Raw genomic sequence first — 15,492 nt, 5'->3', positions numbered from 1 at the left:
TCTTTCTTACCAAGGGGTAGGGTAAACTTTTCTGTTCTATGAAAGTCTTCAACTGTTTGGATGCGGCCCATTCACATTAGACCCTAAAGCAAGCTGCTTTACTCAGATTGGTCTCAGGAACTACCCTCCAGCTACTGAAGAGTTAATGCCTGGCAGAGTAGGGGACCTCAGTAGCCAATGTCTGATTGGCTGCTGCCTTGGCCACACTTGTGATTAAATATTCTAATTTCAACCCTGGCTCTACCACTCACCCACTGCATTGGTTCAAAGATGAATTGCTTAACTTACTGGCCTCAGTTTTCTTCTCAGTGAAATGAGGGGTAAAAATACCACCTAGCTTGCTGACATGATGTGAGGAGTAAATAAGAGTATAAATCAAGTGTCTGGTTTAGAGAAGGCACTCAAGGAACAAAAGCAATTACCGTTATTAAATGAGATAATCCTTGCAAGACACTTAGCAGTGTGCATAGAGTTAGGGCTCCATAAAGATGAGGTACCTTCACCTCATTACTATTTAGAAAATAGAAATTATTTCAAAAATAATAGAAAATGAAATTATCTAGAAAAATTCTCCACTGATTGACAGGTGAAAACAAATGACTTGTAGCCAGTAACTCAAAAATTCTGCAACTCTATATGGCAATCTATGGCAGATATGTTTCTATGCCTCTGACATCAGAAACTGTCATGCTATCCAAGATTCCCTCCAGGAGAAAATACTCTCTGAGGATTGTAACATAGGCTTTTCCACTGCTAACAGGATAATTTCAAATGCATTTGAAATTGTAAGCAGGGTTGGCCATTACAAAACTTATTGAATACTGTCTATTCTCCAAGAGGGCATGTGCAGGGATATCCTGATTGTGTCCAGATGGTTTTGACTATCTGTACGGAATTATCTAGCTGATGAAGTATGTCCTCAGCCTTGAATCAGGAAATGTTCAGCCAGCAAAAAGAGAATTCAAATCCTTCCTTGCATAGCCTTATAATGTGCACTCTCCAATCTGGATCTTCTATAGAAAAGTGGAATGATCTTCCTTGACCTCCAACTCACTCCATGTGATTGTTAACATCCCCATTGCCATGAATCCTATGGACTGCTGCCAGCAATGTTCTTATATCAGTATCTGCATCTCCCAGTGGAAAAAGGGTCTCTTATTTAGATGCTTTTAAAAAATATATATAATTGTCCAAAAATTTTAAAATATGACATGCAATCCCATACCAAATTCTAATTACTATAAACCTTCACTTTGTTTTTCATATCCCAAGCAAAAAGCCGAGGCAAATTCCCTCCTCCCTTGTGACAGTGTTCAGGATACACACCCCAAACCATGGCACTTTGATGTACTGAATATTTTAAGCAGAGGGAATTTAAGAAATAGCATGAGTGGAAAAAGTTTTCTGACCTCCCCCTGAAGTAGGACACAAAACTCTCATGCAAAAAGTGCCCTTCTTACAGCCAGAGGAAAGGAACATTCTTATCTCTAAGACACCAAGATGAATCTGAACCAACAGGGCTTGCCGGATCCCCATGTTTACCAGACTCAGCTCACACCCCTTCTCACTCTGTCACATTCTCCCCCGACTTTCCACTCTTCATCAAACCTAGTGTAAGAAAAGACACACTCAGGTTTGACTGCTTCTTTGGGTCTTCATTTCCTTATGAAGTTTCCCAAGTCCTATAAAACTTATGCTAAATCAATGTATAATGTTAACCTATCTTTTGCTATAGGTGTGTCCCAACCAAGAACTCAGAAGGACAGGGGAAAAAGATATTTTTCCTCCCCTACACTTGTTTTCCTCACACCAGCAACATGTCTTACTAATTTATCTTCAATCATTGTCTCGCACACTGAACATACTTTATCCCCCAAAACTTTTGAGATCTAATAGGTTTCATAATTGAGAATTGTCTGGACTTTAGAAAGGTAACATGGTACATATACTGTATTTTATTTTATTTTTTGTTTTTTTTTAAAGATTTTATTTATTTATTTGACACAGAGAGACAGCAAGAGAGAGAACACAAGCAGGGGAAGTGGGAGAGGGAGAAGCAGGCCTCCTGCTGAGCAGGGAGCCCGATGTGGGGCTTGATCCCAGGACCCTGGGATCATGACCTGAGCCGAAGGCAGACACACTTAACGACTGAACCACCCAGGCACCCCTGTATTTTAAATACTACATCCAACTGGGGCTGGGGAAGCATCCCATAATCAAACATATTTATATTTTAGTATCATAAAATACAAATATTCAACCAAATGACATAAAGACTACAGGTATCAGTTCAGGTCTGATTTTGCCACCACATGAGTTTTCTATGAACTTAAAATAAAACATTTTGTTTCAAAGCTTTTTTGACTTTGGAATCACAGATTTTGGATCACAAAATAATTTTGCATTTCATATTTCCTTTCAAATGAATGGTATCCTGTTAGTTACGCTCTTGGCCTCTCTCCCTATGGCCCTGTACTCAGCAATGGTAATGGGGGTGGCAGGTGCTAGGCAGTGATTAATCTGATTGGTACACTTGGCAAAAATAAACTGGGCATTGTCCACCCAGCTCCACACATTTTGCTCTTGGGAAGCAGCTGGTGCTCTGCCTTCTTAGGTCTTGGCCTTTTGCCCAATTTGGTCATGATCCTTATTTCAACCTTAGAATTTATTATTATCATCATCACCATTATTATTATTATTATTATTATTATTATTATTATTAACAATATTTTGGCTTCCATCTGCCACCCTTTGTCTTGTTTCTCAGTTGGTTAGGAACTCAGATGAGAAAAGGCCTGACCTCTCAGAGACTACAGTGTTTGGTCCTTGGCTGGGAATATTGAGAAATTGAAACAGTGGGATTTTGGTTGAGAACAATATACCTGCAGGGACTATTTTGGCAGTGCCATGACCTGTGACTTTGTGGCCTGGATTTGGATGTGTAGGCAGGGCCTTTGACTCTGAATGTTTCTAAAGGTTTGTGTTATTAGGCCAGACAGGTTTTCACAGTCGTCCATTAAACCAAGTTGTAGAACTTGAGAAGTATATCTCAAGTTTGGGGCAAAAAGTATTCTGGAATTTTACAGAGAAAACATTTTATAGAGAAAACAGCCATCATGGAGTGACCCTTAGAACAACCTTGGTCAAAGGTGACAGGGTGGCTCAGTGGGTTAAGTCTGAGTTCAGCTCAGATCATGATCCTGGGGTCCTGGGATCAAGCCTCATGGCAGGGTCCCTGCTCAGCTCCTCCCTCTCTCTCGGCGTGCTTTCTCTCCCTCTCTCTCAAATACATAAAATCTTAAAACAAACAAACAAACAAACAAACAATCAAAAAACAAAAAACAATCTTGGCCAGAGTACAACTGATTCGTAGAGAGACATAAAAAACAAACTGTAAAATTTCCCTAAAAATGGAAACTTAAGGATTCTGGTTGACTCAACAAAACTATGATCTCAATGAGTTGGAAGTGGGAAGAATAAAAGACAGAAAATGGAGAAAAAAAAGACAAAGTCACGGATTAGAAGGGGACCAAACGTGACACTATTTCAGGAGAGCAGGGCACCAAGAAGAACTGGAAGTTAAAACTGGGGACTTTGGTAGTTTTTTTACAAGAAGACAAACAGCCCTGGATCTGATACCTCTTCAGAGTGCCTGTGCTCACAAGGAGAGTGAAATTTACAGGGATTCTAAAACTTGACAGGTTGGTGGCTTGTTGAAAATGTAAATTCCAGGATCCCAACACCATGGTCCCGATTTATAGTCTTACTTGGGGCCCAGGCATCTACATTTAAACATGCTCTCTAGTTGATTCTGATACAGATGGTCCCTGGGCCATATTCTGGGAAATGCAAATAAAGCCAGGATTTTTAATGATTAAAAGAAAAACATGTTACAAATGCAAACACAAGCACTTCCTCCAGATCACAAGGTTAAATTCCAGGCCCCTGCAGAGCCTGCCTTTGGGTTCTGTCCCCAACTATCTGCCCATGCCTGCAATCTGAGGTTCTGACCCCATCATTTTACGGGCTCCTCAATTCCACAAGCTGCTTGGATGGTAAGGAAGGTTCTGCCTGAATCTAAAGCTATTTTTTCCCTCATGCAAACAGTTCTTCTAGAACACTGTAACTCTTTTTTTCCCCCCCATGGTATGGTAGGAAACAGGTGAATGTGTTAGTCCTTTTTCTAGGTTCAGAAAAGAGTCAGCACTTGAGAATGTGGTTAATTTTTGCAAATGCACCTCAACTTTTACAAGTAAATGTTTGACAGATATTAATTTCCCCCAAGCAGTTGAAATGTAATTTATACCAACATTTGCCATGTAACAAATTAAAATGATCAAGGAAAGATCTATCATAGGTATAAAGAAAGGCTATTCAACAGGCCTTAGCAGGGTGGGAGACAGACAGCCTGCATAATCCAGTTGGTGCTCAGAATATTTTCATAAGCATAAAGTCCATTATTTTTGGTCATAAGTTGTCTCCTTTACTAACTATATTGTGTTCATGTACCCCCCCAAAATGAATGGGTTTGCACTTTATTTAATTCAACAGGTATTTCTGTTGTCTCAGAATTTCAGCTGAAATCCAAAGCTGAGAAACATAGCTGAGGAGTACTATAAGTTCTAAAAAGAGAGATGCAGGCACATCTACTCAGGACTGAAGAGTGGTCAAATGGGATCATACAACCCTTCACCTGTCACCACCTCCAGCCGGTCTAAGAGAAGGCTAGAGATTTAGTGGTGGACAGAGGCTCTCTTTAAAGAGAGTTGTCAGTTAGGAGAGCAGATTCTGGAGTGTCTCTCATCCCTAAGCCAAGTGAAGGAAGCAGCAAGAGAACCTCTCAGATCCATCAGGGGAAAGAGACCACTCACCTAGTCCTCACTGAGATGTGCCAGTCCTCCCACCGGGGTGGGGAATCTACATGGAACTAGGGAGCTGTGAGGCATGTACCTGATGAAGACAGAAGCTGCCTCACATGGCCCCTTGTGGCAGGGCAAGGGGAGTGGCCTGATCTTGTTAGGTTTCAGTGGGGGCAGGGGACAAGGGAGGCAAGTCTGCCTTTCACTGCTATGAAAGACATCAGTGTTCTAGGGTGCTAAATGGACACCAGGGAGAGAAGCTGGGCACAAGGAAAAGAGGTGTGTGGGAACGACACAAAGTATGTATCACACACAGTGGAGAATACAGCAGAGTGGAAGTCTGGAAATAGGTGTGGAGATTGTCCTCCAAAGAACCCACGAATATTCCTTACGAGAAATACAAGCAATATTCAGGTTTTTTCCACAAGAGAAGGCATTCAACAGCCAAGAGAGCTGTTCAAACAATACCGGCTAAATAATCACATTTTGCCCCCTTTCTTACCATCCTTTCTCCCCTCCTCTCCTTGCTCTGAATGTGGAGGTGTCAGTAGCACCCCGGGGTATGGGAGAGGTTGCGGAGTCAAAATGGACCACGGCCCACCCCTCACCCCGGATCCGGGGTTCTGACTGCAGGTTAGGTGTGACAATGTCATGTGATTAGCTGTGAATCACATGACAGAGCAAAAGTCTACCATTCGATGGGTCTGGATTTCCCAACTGCTGAAAACATAAGTGTTTTAATACTTGGAAGTGACAGATAAAGCCAAGAGATATTCCTGAGATATTGTCCAAGGGCAGAGAAAGGAGAACCAACCGGATGTGTGATGGTAGAGGGAAAACTGGACATTTCCTGACCGAATCCTCCTAAGCCTTGTCCATTTGCTAAGCCAGATATTTTTGCAATGTGCCCAGGCTGCAAAAGATAGAAATATGAAAGGTTATTCCTGTCATCAGGTAATTTAGACAAGTGTGGCAGGATTCCAGATTGAAGTAAGAACTCGTGTTTTTGTTCTCTATGATTTTCAGCCTCCCCCAGGCTAAGAAGATCGCTGAGCTCACTGGGTCCTTTGCCTTAGGGAGGTTTGTGTTTCAGGTCAGAAAACAGAAATACAGGAAGACAATCTTTCCTTCAATCTTTTGTGAAAGGCTTTATGATTTTTGTGAAAATATTAGGTATCCAGTAAGGAGAGGCAGAAAAAAAGGATTATCTGTGAAGGCCAAGAAAGGGGAGGAATTTCTCGCAAACAGAAAAGGGAATAAAATTCAGCTGAATCCATGGGTGGCAGGAGCCTGTCCCTCCTTCCACCAGTACCATAAACAGGAAGACAGAGTTTAATGGGGGAAGAGTAGGTGGCAGAAAGAGGGCATGTCCCACCAATGGGTTTCTTTCAAAGAACTCGGAAGGGTCAGATGATGGAACTCGTTGATAGGCTGGAAACTAAAGGCTCATAACTTCATTACCTGGACTCTGTGGATACCATGGTTTCTTAGATTCTCATTTGTTTCTGAGGAAAATTGATTTTTCCACTCATCTCAGGGCACCAGGACTTGGAGTCAGATATAAAACGGTTTTGAACTGACATGAATTGACTTTCTGAATTTTAGTTGTACATTTATACCTACTACATAAGAGAAGAAAGAACCAAGCTGTAACAGTCTTGATAAATGCCAGAGAGAGGCATAAAAATGTTTTTAAGAGGCTAAAAACGAGAGAACCTTTTAACTGGGGGTAACCAGAAAATTACTTTATGCAGGATCTAAGATTGATATATAGGATTCCAAATGACAGCAGGGGTGGAGGGATGAGTGTAAGGCATCCAAGTATCAGCAAATGCACAGACATGGAAAAGCCAGAGGGAAACAGTGTATGGAAGCACTTTACTATGGTCATCCATAGAAGATACTACATGGGGAGATCAGAGATGAGAAAAGAAATTGGGTGAGGCTTGCATGGGAGTCCGAGCACTGGTATTTATTTTGGCAGCAACAGGAAAATATTATTGGCTTTTGAGGAGTAATAGGACATGACCAGAACAGAGTATTAGAAAAATTGATCTGTCAGAGATATATGGGATGGACGGAAAGAGAAAGTGAGATGGAATGGGAAAGGGGAGGTTATTGTTGTAATCCAGACAAGAGGTCATGGAGGCGATGACAGAGCAGTGGTAGTGACCTTGGATTGTAGAGAAGGCTGTGAAAGACATCAGAGAGGTAGATCTTAGACCTGCATGGGAGGGAGATAAGAGGGACTTTAAAGTGTTGAGCCCAGCTGATGAAAAAAAAAATCAAAATGTCATCATAGAAACTGGAAATAGTGGAAAAGGAGCTAATTTACAATGAACATATTCTAAATTTGAAGTTCACCATGATATCTGAATTTCTAACTAGGTTGTAAAGAGAGATTTCAGGGAAGAGGAGCACTTTCATAGCAAAGTTGCCTATCTAGACAGATGTCCCTTAGTGGATGGATGTCTGAGAATGATTTGGGGAGAAGAAGGGAGGGCTTGGGCTATGACAACAGAAACGTAGAGAACTGAAGTACAGAGCTGGGCAAAGGATGAGGCTCAGTCCAGATAATGATCCTAAAAAGAACTGGCTTTAAAGAATTTTCTAGTTTACTTAGGAGTTTCTCTCATTTTACCCAGTGCTCTCATGAGCCCTGGGCCTCTATCTTTCCCAGCACCTTTCAAAATTCCTGTATCATAGACTTTTCTCAAAAATGGGATGAATATACACCTAAGAGTCAGAGACATCCTGAGTTTGGAAAGTCTCTGCCACTTTTGGGTTGGTGGACCTGGGGAGCATTTCTTAACCCCACTAGGTCTCAGTTTAATTACATTAAAAAAAATTATTACAGCAAAATGAAATGAATAGGTTTTTGTGGAGAAGAAATGCAATAATTCATAACAAAGCAGCCAATAGAGTGACTAGTAAATAGTAAACTCTCAAAAATGGTAGTTTCTTCTCTTCTGTCCTGCCATGTAGAAATTCCTGGTATCCAAGAAGACCCTTCAGTGGAGGAGCACTGAATTCCATGCAGTGTGATGCATGAAGACCTACATCCTAGCCCCAGCGGAGCTATTTAGTAGGTTGTGCCCCTGGGCTAGCTTCTCAACTAGGGCCCTCATTAACATGACAGTTAGCAGAGAGCACTGTTTGCTAATTTCTACTAACAAGGATTTTGTCCTCTTTTCATGTCCTCCATTTTTTGAAATATTTTTCTAAGGATCTGCAGTTTGTTAAATCACTACTTCATTTCTTATGTGATCACCAGAGTTACTAAACTGGATTGATAGAGCTATTGCCCAAAGCAGCCTGGAGAGACCTGATGTAAGAAATTATACAATAGCTATTATGGTCTTTAAAAAAAAAAAATGGCATATGGACACTGATGACAGTGCTTTGGAATGTTAGATTCTAGGTGGACACCACTAGACAAGGTGATCTCAGTTTTCCTCAAACACTCTCTGAATCCATAAAGTAGTTTAGGTTTCCTACTATGTGCCTTTTGAAGCTCAATCATTTGTTTTGTCCTTAGGGCAGTAATTTATTGTATTAAAGAAGCTATAACTAAAAAAAAAAAAAAAAAAAGAAGAAGCTATAACTAAGAGACCTTTTAAGCACTAGACCAAATATCCAAACATTCAGTATGATGGGTAATCCACAGATATTAATGTGGGCTAGAGTAGTCACATGCAATAGATGTTTAGAGGAGGTATTTTTCTCTGGTTCTTTAATGACGACTGGATTTTAAGTAGCCTGAAAAGGAAAGGGGAGAATTCAAAAACTGGGGAAGAGAGGAATATCATCATAGGATGCCCAGAAAAGAGAGGCCAATGGGAGAGAAGGATTGTTCTCACTCTCCCAAGAAAAAAAGCATCTACCTCTGTACCCTTAGTTCTGGACTCAGAGGAAAAGACCAAAATATTTTGTGATTGAAGTCATTCTTTCCTCTCCAGCTTCATTTCTAGCCCCCTTATTCCCATATTCCATGCTCTAGCCATGTCAAAAGATGGTACCCCCATCCACCAAGTGTCTCTAGCCAAAAGCCTCAAAGATCATCTTGATTCTTCCTTTGCCCTCTCCTCTCCTCCCCAATCTTCCAGAAAGACTTAAGATTCCATTTCTAGAATTTCCACCTCATCTTTATAAAATGCAAACCTGGTTAAGCCATTTCTCTGCTTAAAATTTTTAATGGCTCTCCATCAGCTACAGAATGAAGTTAAATCCTCTTATCGCACATATAAACTATTCATACTCTAGCCCCTGATTACCTTTCTAACCTCATCTTCATTGATTTCTTTGCTCCATGAAAAAGTTCAGGAGAGGGGAGCCTGGGTGGCTCAGAGGGTTAAAGCCTCTGCTTTCGGCTCAGGTCATGATCTCAGGGTCCTGGGATCAAGCCCCTCTCTGCTCAGCAGAGAGCCTGCTTCCCTCTCTCTCTGCCTGCCTCTCTGTCTACTTGTGATCTCTGTCTGTCAAATAAATAAAATCTAAAAAAAAAAAAAAAAAGTCCAGGGGATAGAAAGCTTGGAAGATGCTGGGAAAGACACAACGGCTGAGGGCTAAACCTTTGCAAGTAGCACACTTTCCAGGTATTAGAAGAGACAATGAGAACTTAAAGTCACACAATAGTAATAGAGACAGTCATGAGAATATGGATTTGAAAAATATTTAGAATGTAGGATAGAACAGAGACATAGAACTAGTTAGATTCAATGATAAAAAGAAAAAGTAAAGCTAGGATGTTGATGATGGTGATGACGATAACAAGAACAATAGCCAGTAATGTCAGCAATAATAACCAATATTTTCTGTGAATTTACTATACACGAAGCATTGTTCTAAAGGTGACATGTGTTAACTCACTAAATCTCCAAATCAAACCTGAGATAGAAGCTGTTTTTATCCACATTTTCCCGTATAGCTTGGCTTTGGAATCTGCACAATTAAGCACAGTGTAAAACTGCCTCAGACCAACTGTCCTCTCCAAAACGTGCCATACTCCTTTGAGCCTTCAAGTCTTCCCCATTCCTTCTGTATGAAATGCTCTTATCTTTTCCTTGGAGTGGAAACTTTATTTAGGACACAGACTGATTACAATCTCCTTGGGATGTCTTCTCTGTGTTCTTCCCCAAGCACAACTATTTACTCTTTATTCTGTTTTACCATCATACAGTATGTGTAATTCCACTGGTGAGCACAGTACACTACACAGCAATTACTTGTTAACATGTCTATCTCCTCACCAGAGTGTGAGTCCTTAACAACAGAATCTGTGTCACATTCATCTCTCAATCCCCAGGCTCTAGCATCCTCTTCTGGCACATAGTTCTTGATCCATAGTAGGCATTCAATAAATGTTTCTTAAATGAATGGACAAATGAGTGAATAAGCAAATAAGAAATAGGGAGGTGAGAATTTTCCACCCTGCCATGTTACGGATTGGTGCTGGTGTGCGCTCTTAACGCAGAACTGGGCCAGAAATGAAAGGTAGTGGAATGATTAGACAGAGTAGGGAGGTCAGAGATGAACTTGAGACTGGGTATGCCTGAAAAGATTGGCAACATGACTTCCAGAATAGCCAAGTGGTGGATGCCAAAGTCTGAGAAGGCAACTTAAGGAAGTGGATGTAATGAGAGCATCCAAAGATCAAATATGAAAGAGGAACAGCTATTACTCTGGTTTCTGGGCACAGGTTTCACCAATTCCCCTGCCATTTATTACTTGGAATACGACTGTTGTTCACCCATTTCCCTTTTTCCAGAGCTTCTGAAAATATTCGAACTGTAGAACATACACCATTACCAAAGTTATCTGAAGAAGAAATCAGCCAAACTTTGGAATTAGCACGTCACAACCATCAAGTCAACATTTCCAGATGGAAACCAAAATTGCTTGAATTTCAAAATGTAGTATTTACCTGAATTCTAAAATGTGATCATTCATTTCACTCACATGGCTGACTGGGCAGGATGGTCCCTTGGGCCATCATTTTTTTTTTTTTTAAGATTATTTATTTCTTTATTTGCCAGACAGAGATCACAAGTAGACAGAGAGGCAGAGGAGGAAGCAGGCTCCCTGCTGAGCAGAGTCCGATGAGGAGCTCAATCCCAGGACCCTGGAATCACGACCTGAGCCAAAGGCAGAGGTTTTAACCCACTGAGCCACCCAGGTGCCCCTCTTGGGCCATCTTTATCTTCCATATCTCTCCACAAACTATTGTGGACACCATCTTTTAGCCCCTTCATCTTAAATGGCCATCGTTTATGGAAGGACTTTCCCTGTGTGCTTGGCTGCTGGAGTCATTTTGTAATCTGCTTCTCAAACTTTTCAGACTTCTAAGTAAGGGCAAGAAGTAGGTTAGCCCCGTTTCTCTGTGTGTGTTAATATCATCCTCTTTTCTCTCTATAGTTGTAGACAGCAAAACAGAGTCTCTCTATAGTTGTAGACAGCAAAACAGAGTCTCTCATGTCAAGCAAGCGTCTGTGTCTCAATGACGCAAGCAATTAAGGTACTGCAGGGAGGAGATACTGCCGGGAGCAATGTCAGCTGATACCCCAGAACCAGGAAGAAGGAGAACCAGAGGAGGTCTGCAGAGACCCAAAACTGAGGGAAATCCCCTTAAAAGGAGAAGGATTTTGGCAGCAAACTGGCAGACCCTTCAGACCTCACCCCTCCATACATGACCACTTAAAAAAGGCAACTACCACCTAAGGCTCTGACAGATTGATCTTTGAATGGAACTGAGAGCCTTCCCAGATTGAACATCAGAAGCAGTAAGTGCCAAGAGCTGACCCAGGCCAGAGGGAGGCCCCATCTCAACTGCCCGCCTACAGACTGACTTCACCTTCCTTCCTTAGCTTCCTGCACCCTTCTGCCATCTTGTTTGTTATGTGGCTTGTCTTCCCTTTCTGTGCTGTGTAAGAAGCCAAGTTTAAACACAGGATGAATTGTCATTGAGTTTACAATCCTGAACCTGCTTTATAACTGTGATTTAACTTTGCTTTCTAGCTGAATAAAGCTGACCTCGTGAAAAGACACACCTCCTGTGTGCACCTTCATAGATAGCGTCCTCGTTCTGACAGCTCTTATCTGCGCTGGCAAGAGAGTCCCTTTGGATCCCCATTTGGCAACTCTCTTCTGTTGTCAGAATTCCAAGAACTTTTCTGCACAGCCCCCTGCCCAAATGCCCCCGTGTAGCCTACATCTCCGTGTTACAGTCTTTGGTCGACAAAGTGCAAGAACTTGGGTTTAGTCCCGTTCAGCGGTTCTCCCAGGGGAGATCCCGGGGCCAGCTGTGAGAAATGCAAATTCTCGGGCCCTACCCCAGAGGGACTGAGCGAGAAACACCACGCAAGACAGGTGATTCTCATGTGCCATAAAATCGGAGAGCCGCTTCCAGCAGCAACGTACTCGCCCACTTTCTGAGAGGATTTGACACTTTCTCCTTCAAGGGCCTCAGTGGCCCCTCCCCCACAAAACACTCACAACCTCTTAGATTCTCAGTTCCCTGAGAAAATCTGACGAGAACTTGCCTGTGCTCTCACGCCCAGGCCCCTGAGCAACCTGGCTCCCTCGCTGGCTGACGAGAACTTGCCTGTGCTCTCACGCCCAGGCCCGTGAGAAACCTGGCTCCCTCGCTGGCTGACGAGAACTTGCCTGTGCTCTCACGCCCAGGCCCCTGAGAAACCTGGCTCCTCCGCAGTGTCCTCACGTCCCGCCGGGACGCTCGGACTCTCACGGGTCCTGCCCGGCTCTGTGCAGCGGCCGCGCGCGCCGCGCCTGCTCGGGCGCCTGAGCGCCTGCGCGCGCCTCGGTCTCTCTTCCTGTCGGGTCGTTCCCGCCCGTACCTCGTGTCTCCCCGTGGCTTTGGAAAAAGAGAACTGAAGAAAGGAAAAAAGAACCGCTCCCTTCCCTCCAACATCCGCCTTCAGCTCCTGTTCATTTCTGGGATCCCCGGGAAGCAGAACTTCACAGGCTTGTTTCGGACCGAGCGGCGGGCACGCGGGAGGCTGTTCGGGACCCGGAGTGCATGCGCGTGAACCGAGTGGGGGCGGGGAGACCGCCGCCGTCGAAGCAAACGGGAGAAACTCCGGCGGGAGATGCCGCCCGCTTCTTAGGAGGGGCATATTCTTTATTAAGGAAGAACAGACTTTTATTCCGCTCCCTTCCAACGTAAGGGGACTGATGTGCCAAACAGTTTGATCTTCCTGAAGATAGACTAATTTCTCAGCTTCCGTGGGGGCTGTGCGCTACTCAAGGGCGGGTACCCTGGGAGAATGGTCCTTTGTTTAGAAAGGAGGCTTAATGAGGTTAAGGATCTACCAAGGGAGGCTTTCAGGAGTTCAGGGTAGAGAAGAGTGGAAGAAAACTGTTCTACATCAGCATGAGCAGTGTATTACTTTGCCAGGGCTGCCCTAACAAAGTAAAACAGATCCGGAGGGATTCAATAACAGGGATTTCTTTTCTCACAGTTCTGGAGATAAGAAGTCCCAGATCAGTGTGTCAGCAGGGTTGGCTTCTTCTGAGGCCTCTCACTGGCTTGTAGATGGCCATTTTCTCCCTCTGTCTTCACATGGTCTTTATTTTGTGTGTGCTTGTGACTTAACTTCCTCTTCTTACAAGGACACCAGTCATAATGAATTAAGACCCAATTTCCTGACCTCATTTTAACTGCCTTGTTTAAGACCCTATCTCCTTCTGTCACCAGCTTATTTCACTTAGCAGGATATCCTCCAGGTTCATCCACACAAACCTGGATTTGGTTGTTGCGTATGGTAGGACATCCTTTTTTCAAAGGCTGAATCATATTTCATTGCATGCTTATGTTGGAGGTCATCAAGAGGATGTGACTGCCGGTTAACCCATGAGCTGGGCCTGAGCATCTCACAGCCCTCCCCTGTCCTTGGAATGTGGGTTCTGCTTGCCTTCCCTGGTCTCAGAGGCTTCCCCAGGGACATGAACTGGTGACAATGAAGTGGTATTGAGACCATCTGGATGATAGATATGACTGAACCTAATTAAGCTTCTATATAAACTTGACTGATTTCGCAGGCAGGTGTGGAAATCTGCTCATCTTGCAGCCACCCAAGATGTTAGTTCTGTGCTTGTTAAACTCTGCCACCTACCAGCATGAAGTGACCTGCCTCTTCCTTCCCTCTCTCCCTGCCCTTCACTACAGGGGGCCAGTTTCACATTTCATCAGGGAAGTTCCCAAGGAGCTTGCAAATCAACAGCCTATACCACATTTTCTTTACCCATTCATCCACCAATGGACACTTCAGTTGTTTCTGTATTTTGGCTATTGTAAATAATGCTGCAATGAACATGAAAGCAAAGATATCTCTTTGAGATCCTGATGTCAATTCATTTGGGTGAATACCCAAAAGTGGAATTGCTGAATTATATTGTAGTTCTATGTTTAATTTTGTTGAGGTACTCCCCTTCCATACTGCTTTTCATAACAGCTTTATCAGTTTGACATTCCCACCAACATCCAGTTTCTCCACATCCTCACCAACACTTGTCTTTTCTTTTCCTTCCTTTCTTCCTCTCTCTCTCTCTCTTTTTTGGTAATAGCCAACCTAACAGGTGGAAGGTGATATCTCATTATGATGCCATTTTATCAAGTGTCCAAAAGAGTCAAATTCACAGAAGCAGAGTAGAATGGTGGCTACCAGGGGTTGCAGGGAAGAGGAAATGGGGAGCTGTTGCTCAATGAGTATCAACTTACAGTCATGCAAGATGAATACATTCTAGAGATCTGTTGTACAACATAGTGTAATATACACTGAAAAATGTGTTAAGAGGGTAGACCTCAAGACTGTTATGTGAGAGTGTAATAAGCATGTACCTTATCAGTCTCTGTGTTTTGGAAACTGTTATTATTGACAGTCTTGCTGTCACCCTAACTAACAAAGACAGTGAAATAGCTTCATGATCTTAGGATGGGTGTATTTTTGAAACTCTTGTGAAAACTATGTAACTTAAAAGTCAGAAAATTGGTATAATTAACCTTATGTAGCCTTGTGGTTTTAGACTTTATCAACTTTTCACCACATTTACTCCATCTATTTTTTCCCCAAGGATATATTTTTTAAAAGATTTATTTATTTATTTGACAGAGATCACAACTACGCAGAGAGAGGAAGGGAAGCAGGCTCCCCACTGAACGGAGAGCCCGATGCAGGATTCGGTCCCAGGACCCTGGGATCATGACCCAAGCCGAAGGCAGAGGCTTTAGCCCACTGAGCCACCCAGGCGCCCCTTCCAAGGATTTTTTTGTAAAGATTTTATTGATTTATTTATTTGAGGAGAAAGAGAGCAGGAGCATGATAAGAAGGGTGCAGGAAGCTAAGGAAGGAAGGCCAAGTCAGTCTGTAGGCCGGCAGTTGAGATGAGGCCTCCCTCTGGCCTGGGTCAGCTCTTGGCACTTACTGCTTCTGATGTTGAAGCAGGGAAGGCTCTCAGTTCCATTCAAAGATCAATCTGTCAGAGCCTTAGGTGGTAGAGTGTGGGGAGAGGCAGAGAGGATGGGAGAGAGAGAATCTCAAGCAGATGCTGTGCTGAATGCAGAGCCAGACTTGGGGCTCCATCTCAGGAACCTGAGATCATGACTTGAGCCAAAATC

General features: G+C 43.1%; 1 protein-coding gene across 8 annotated transcripts in view; it reads right to left on the bottom strand.

Moving 5' to 3' along the window:
- LOC309869403 (uncharacterized protein) overlaps positions 1-14,828 on the bottom strand; it is a 141,760-nt gene extending 126,932 nt beyond the window's left edge. For 3 of the 8 annotated variants that reach the window (XR_014314160.1, XR_014314161.1, XR_014314162.1), the window contains exon 1: positions 12,522-12,706. Coding sequence is in view for 1 of the 8 variants with exons in the window: in XM_082740494.1 (XP_082596620.1) it covers positions 12,713-12,786 (74 nt within the window). In the remaining 7 variants the exon portion in view is untranslated. Of the gene's footprint in view, positions 1-12,521 lie in introns of all 8 variants that reach the window. The other 5 variants (XR_014314157.1, XR_014314158.1, XR_014314159.1 and 2 more) reach the window with 4 other exon arrangements.
- Positions 14,829-15,492: the final 664 nt, after the last annotated feature.

Source organism: Mustela nivalis, assembly GCF_964662115.1.
Source record: "Mustela nivalis genome assembly, chromosome: 7".
NCBI lineage: Eukaryota > Metazoa > Chordata > Mammalia > Carnivora > Mustelidae > Mustela > Mustela nivalis.
Note: the sequence above shows the minus strand (reverse complement) of the source record. Positions and strands in the feature narration are given on the sequence as shown.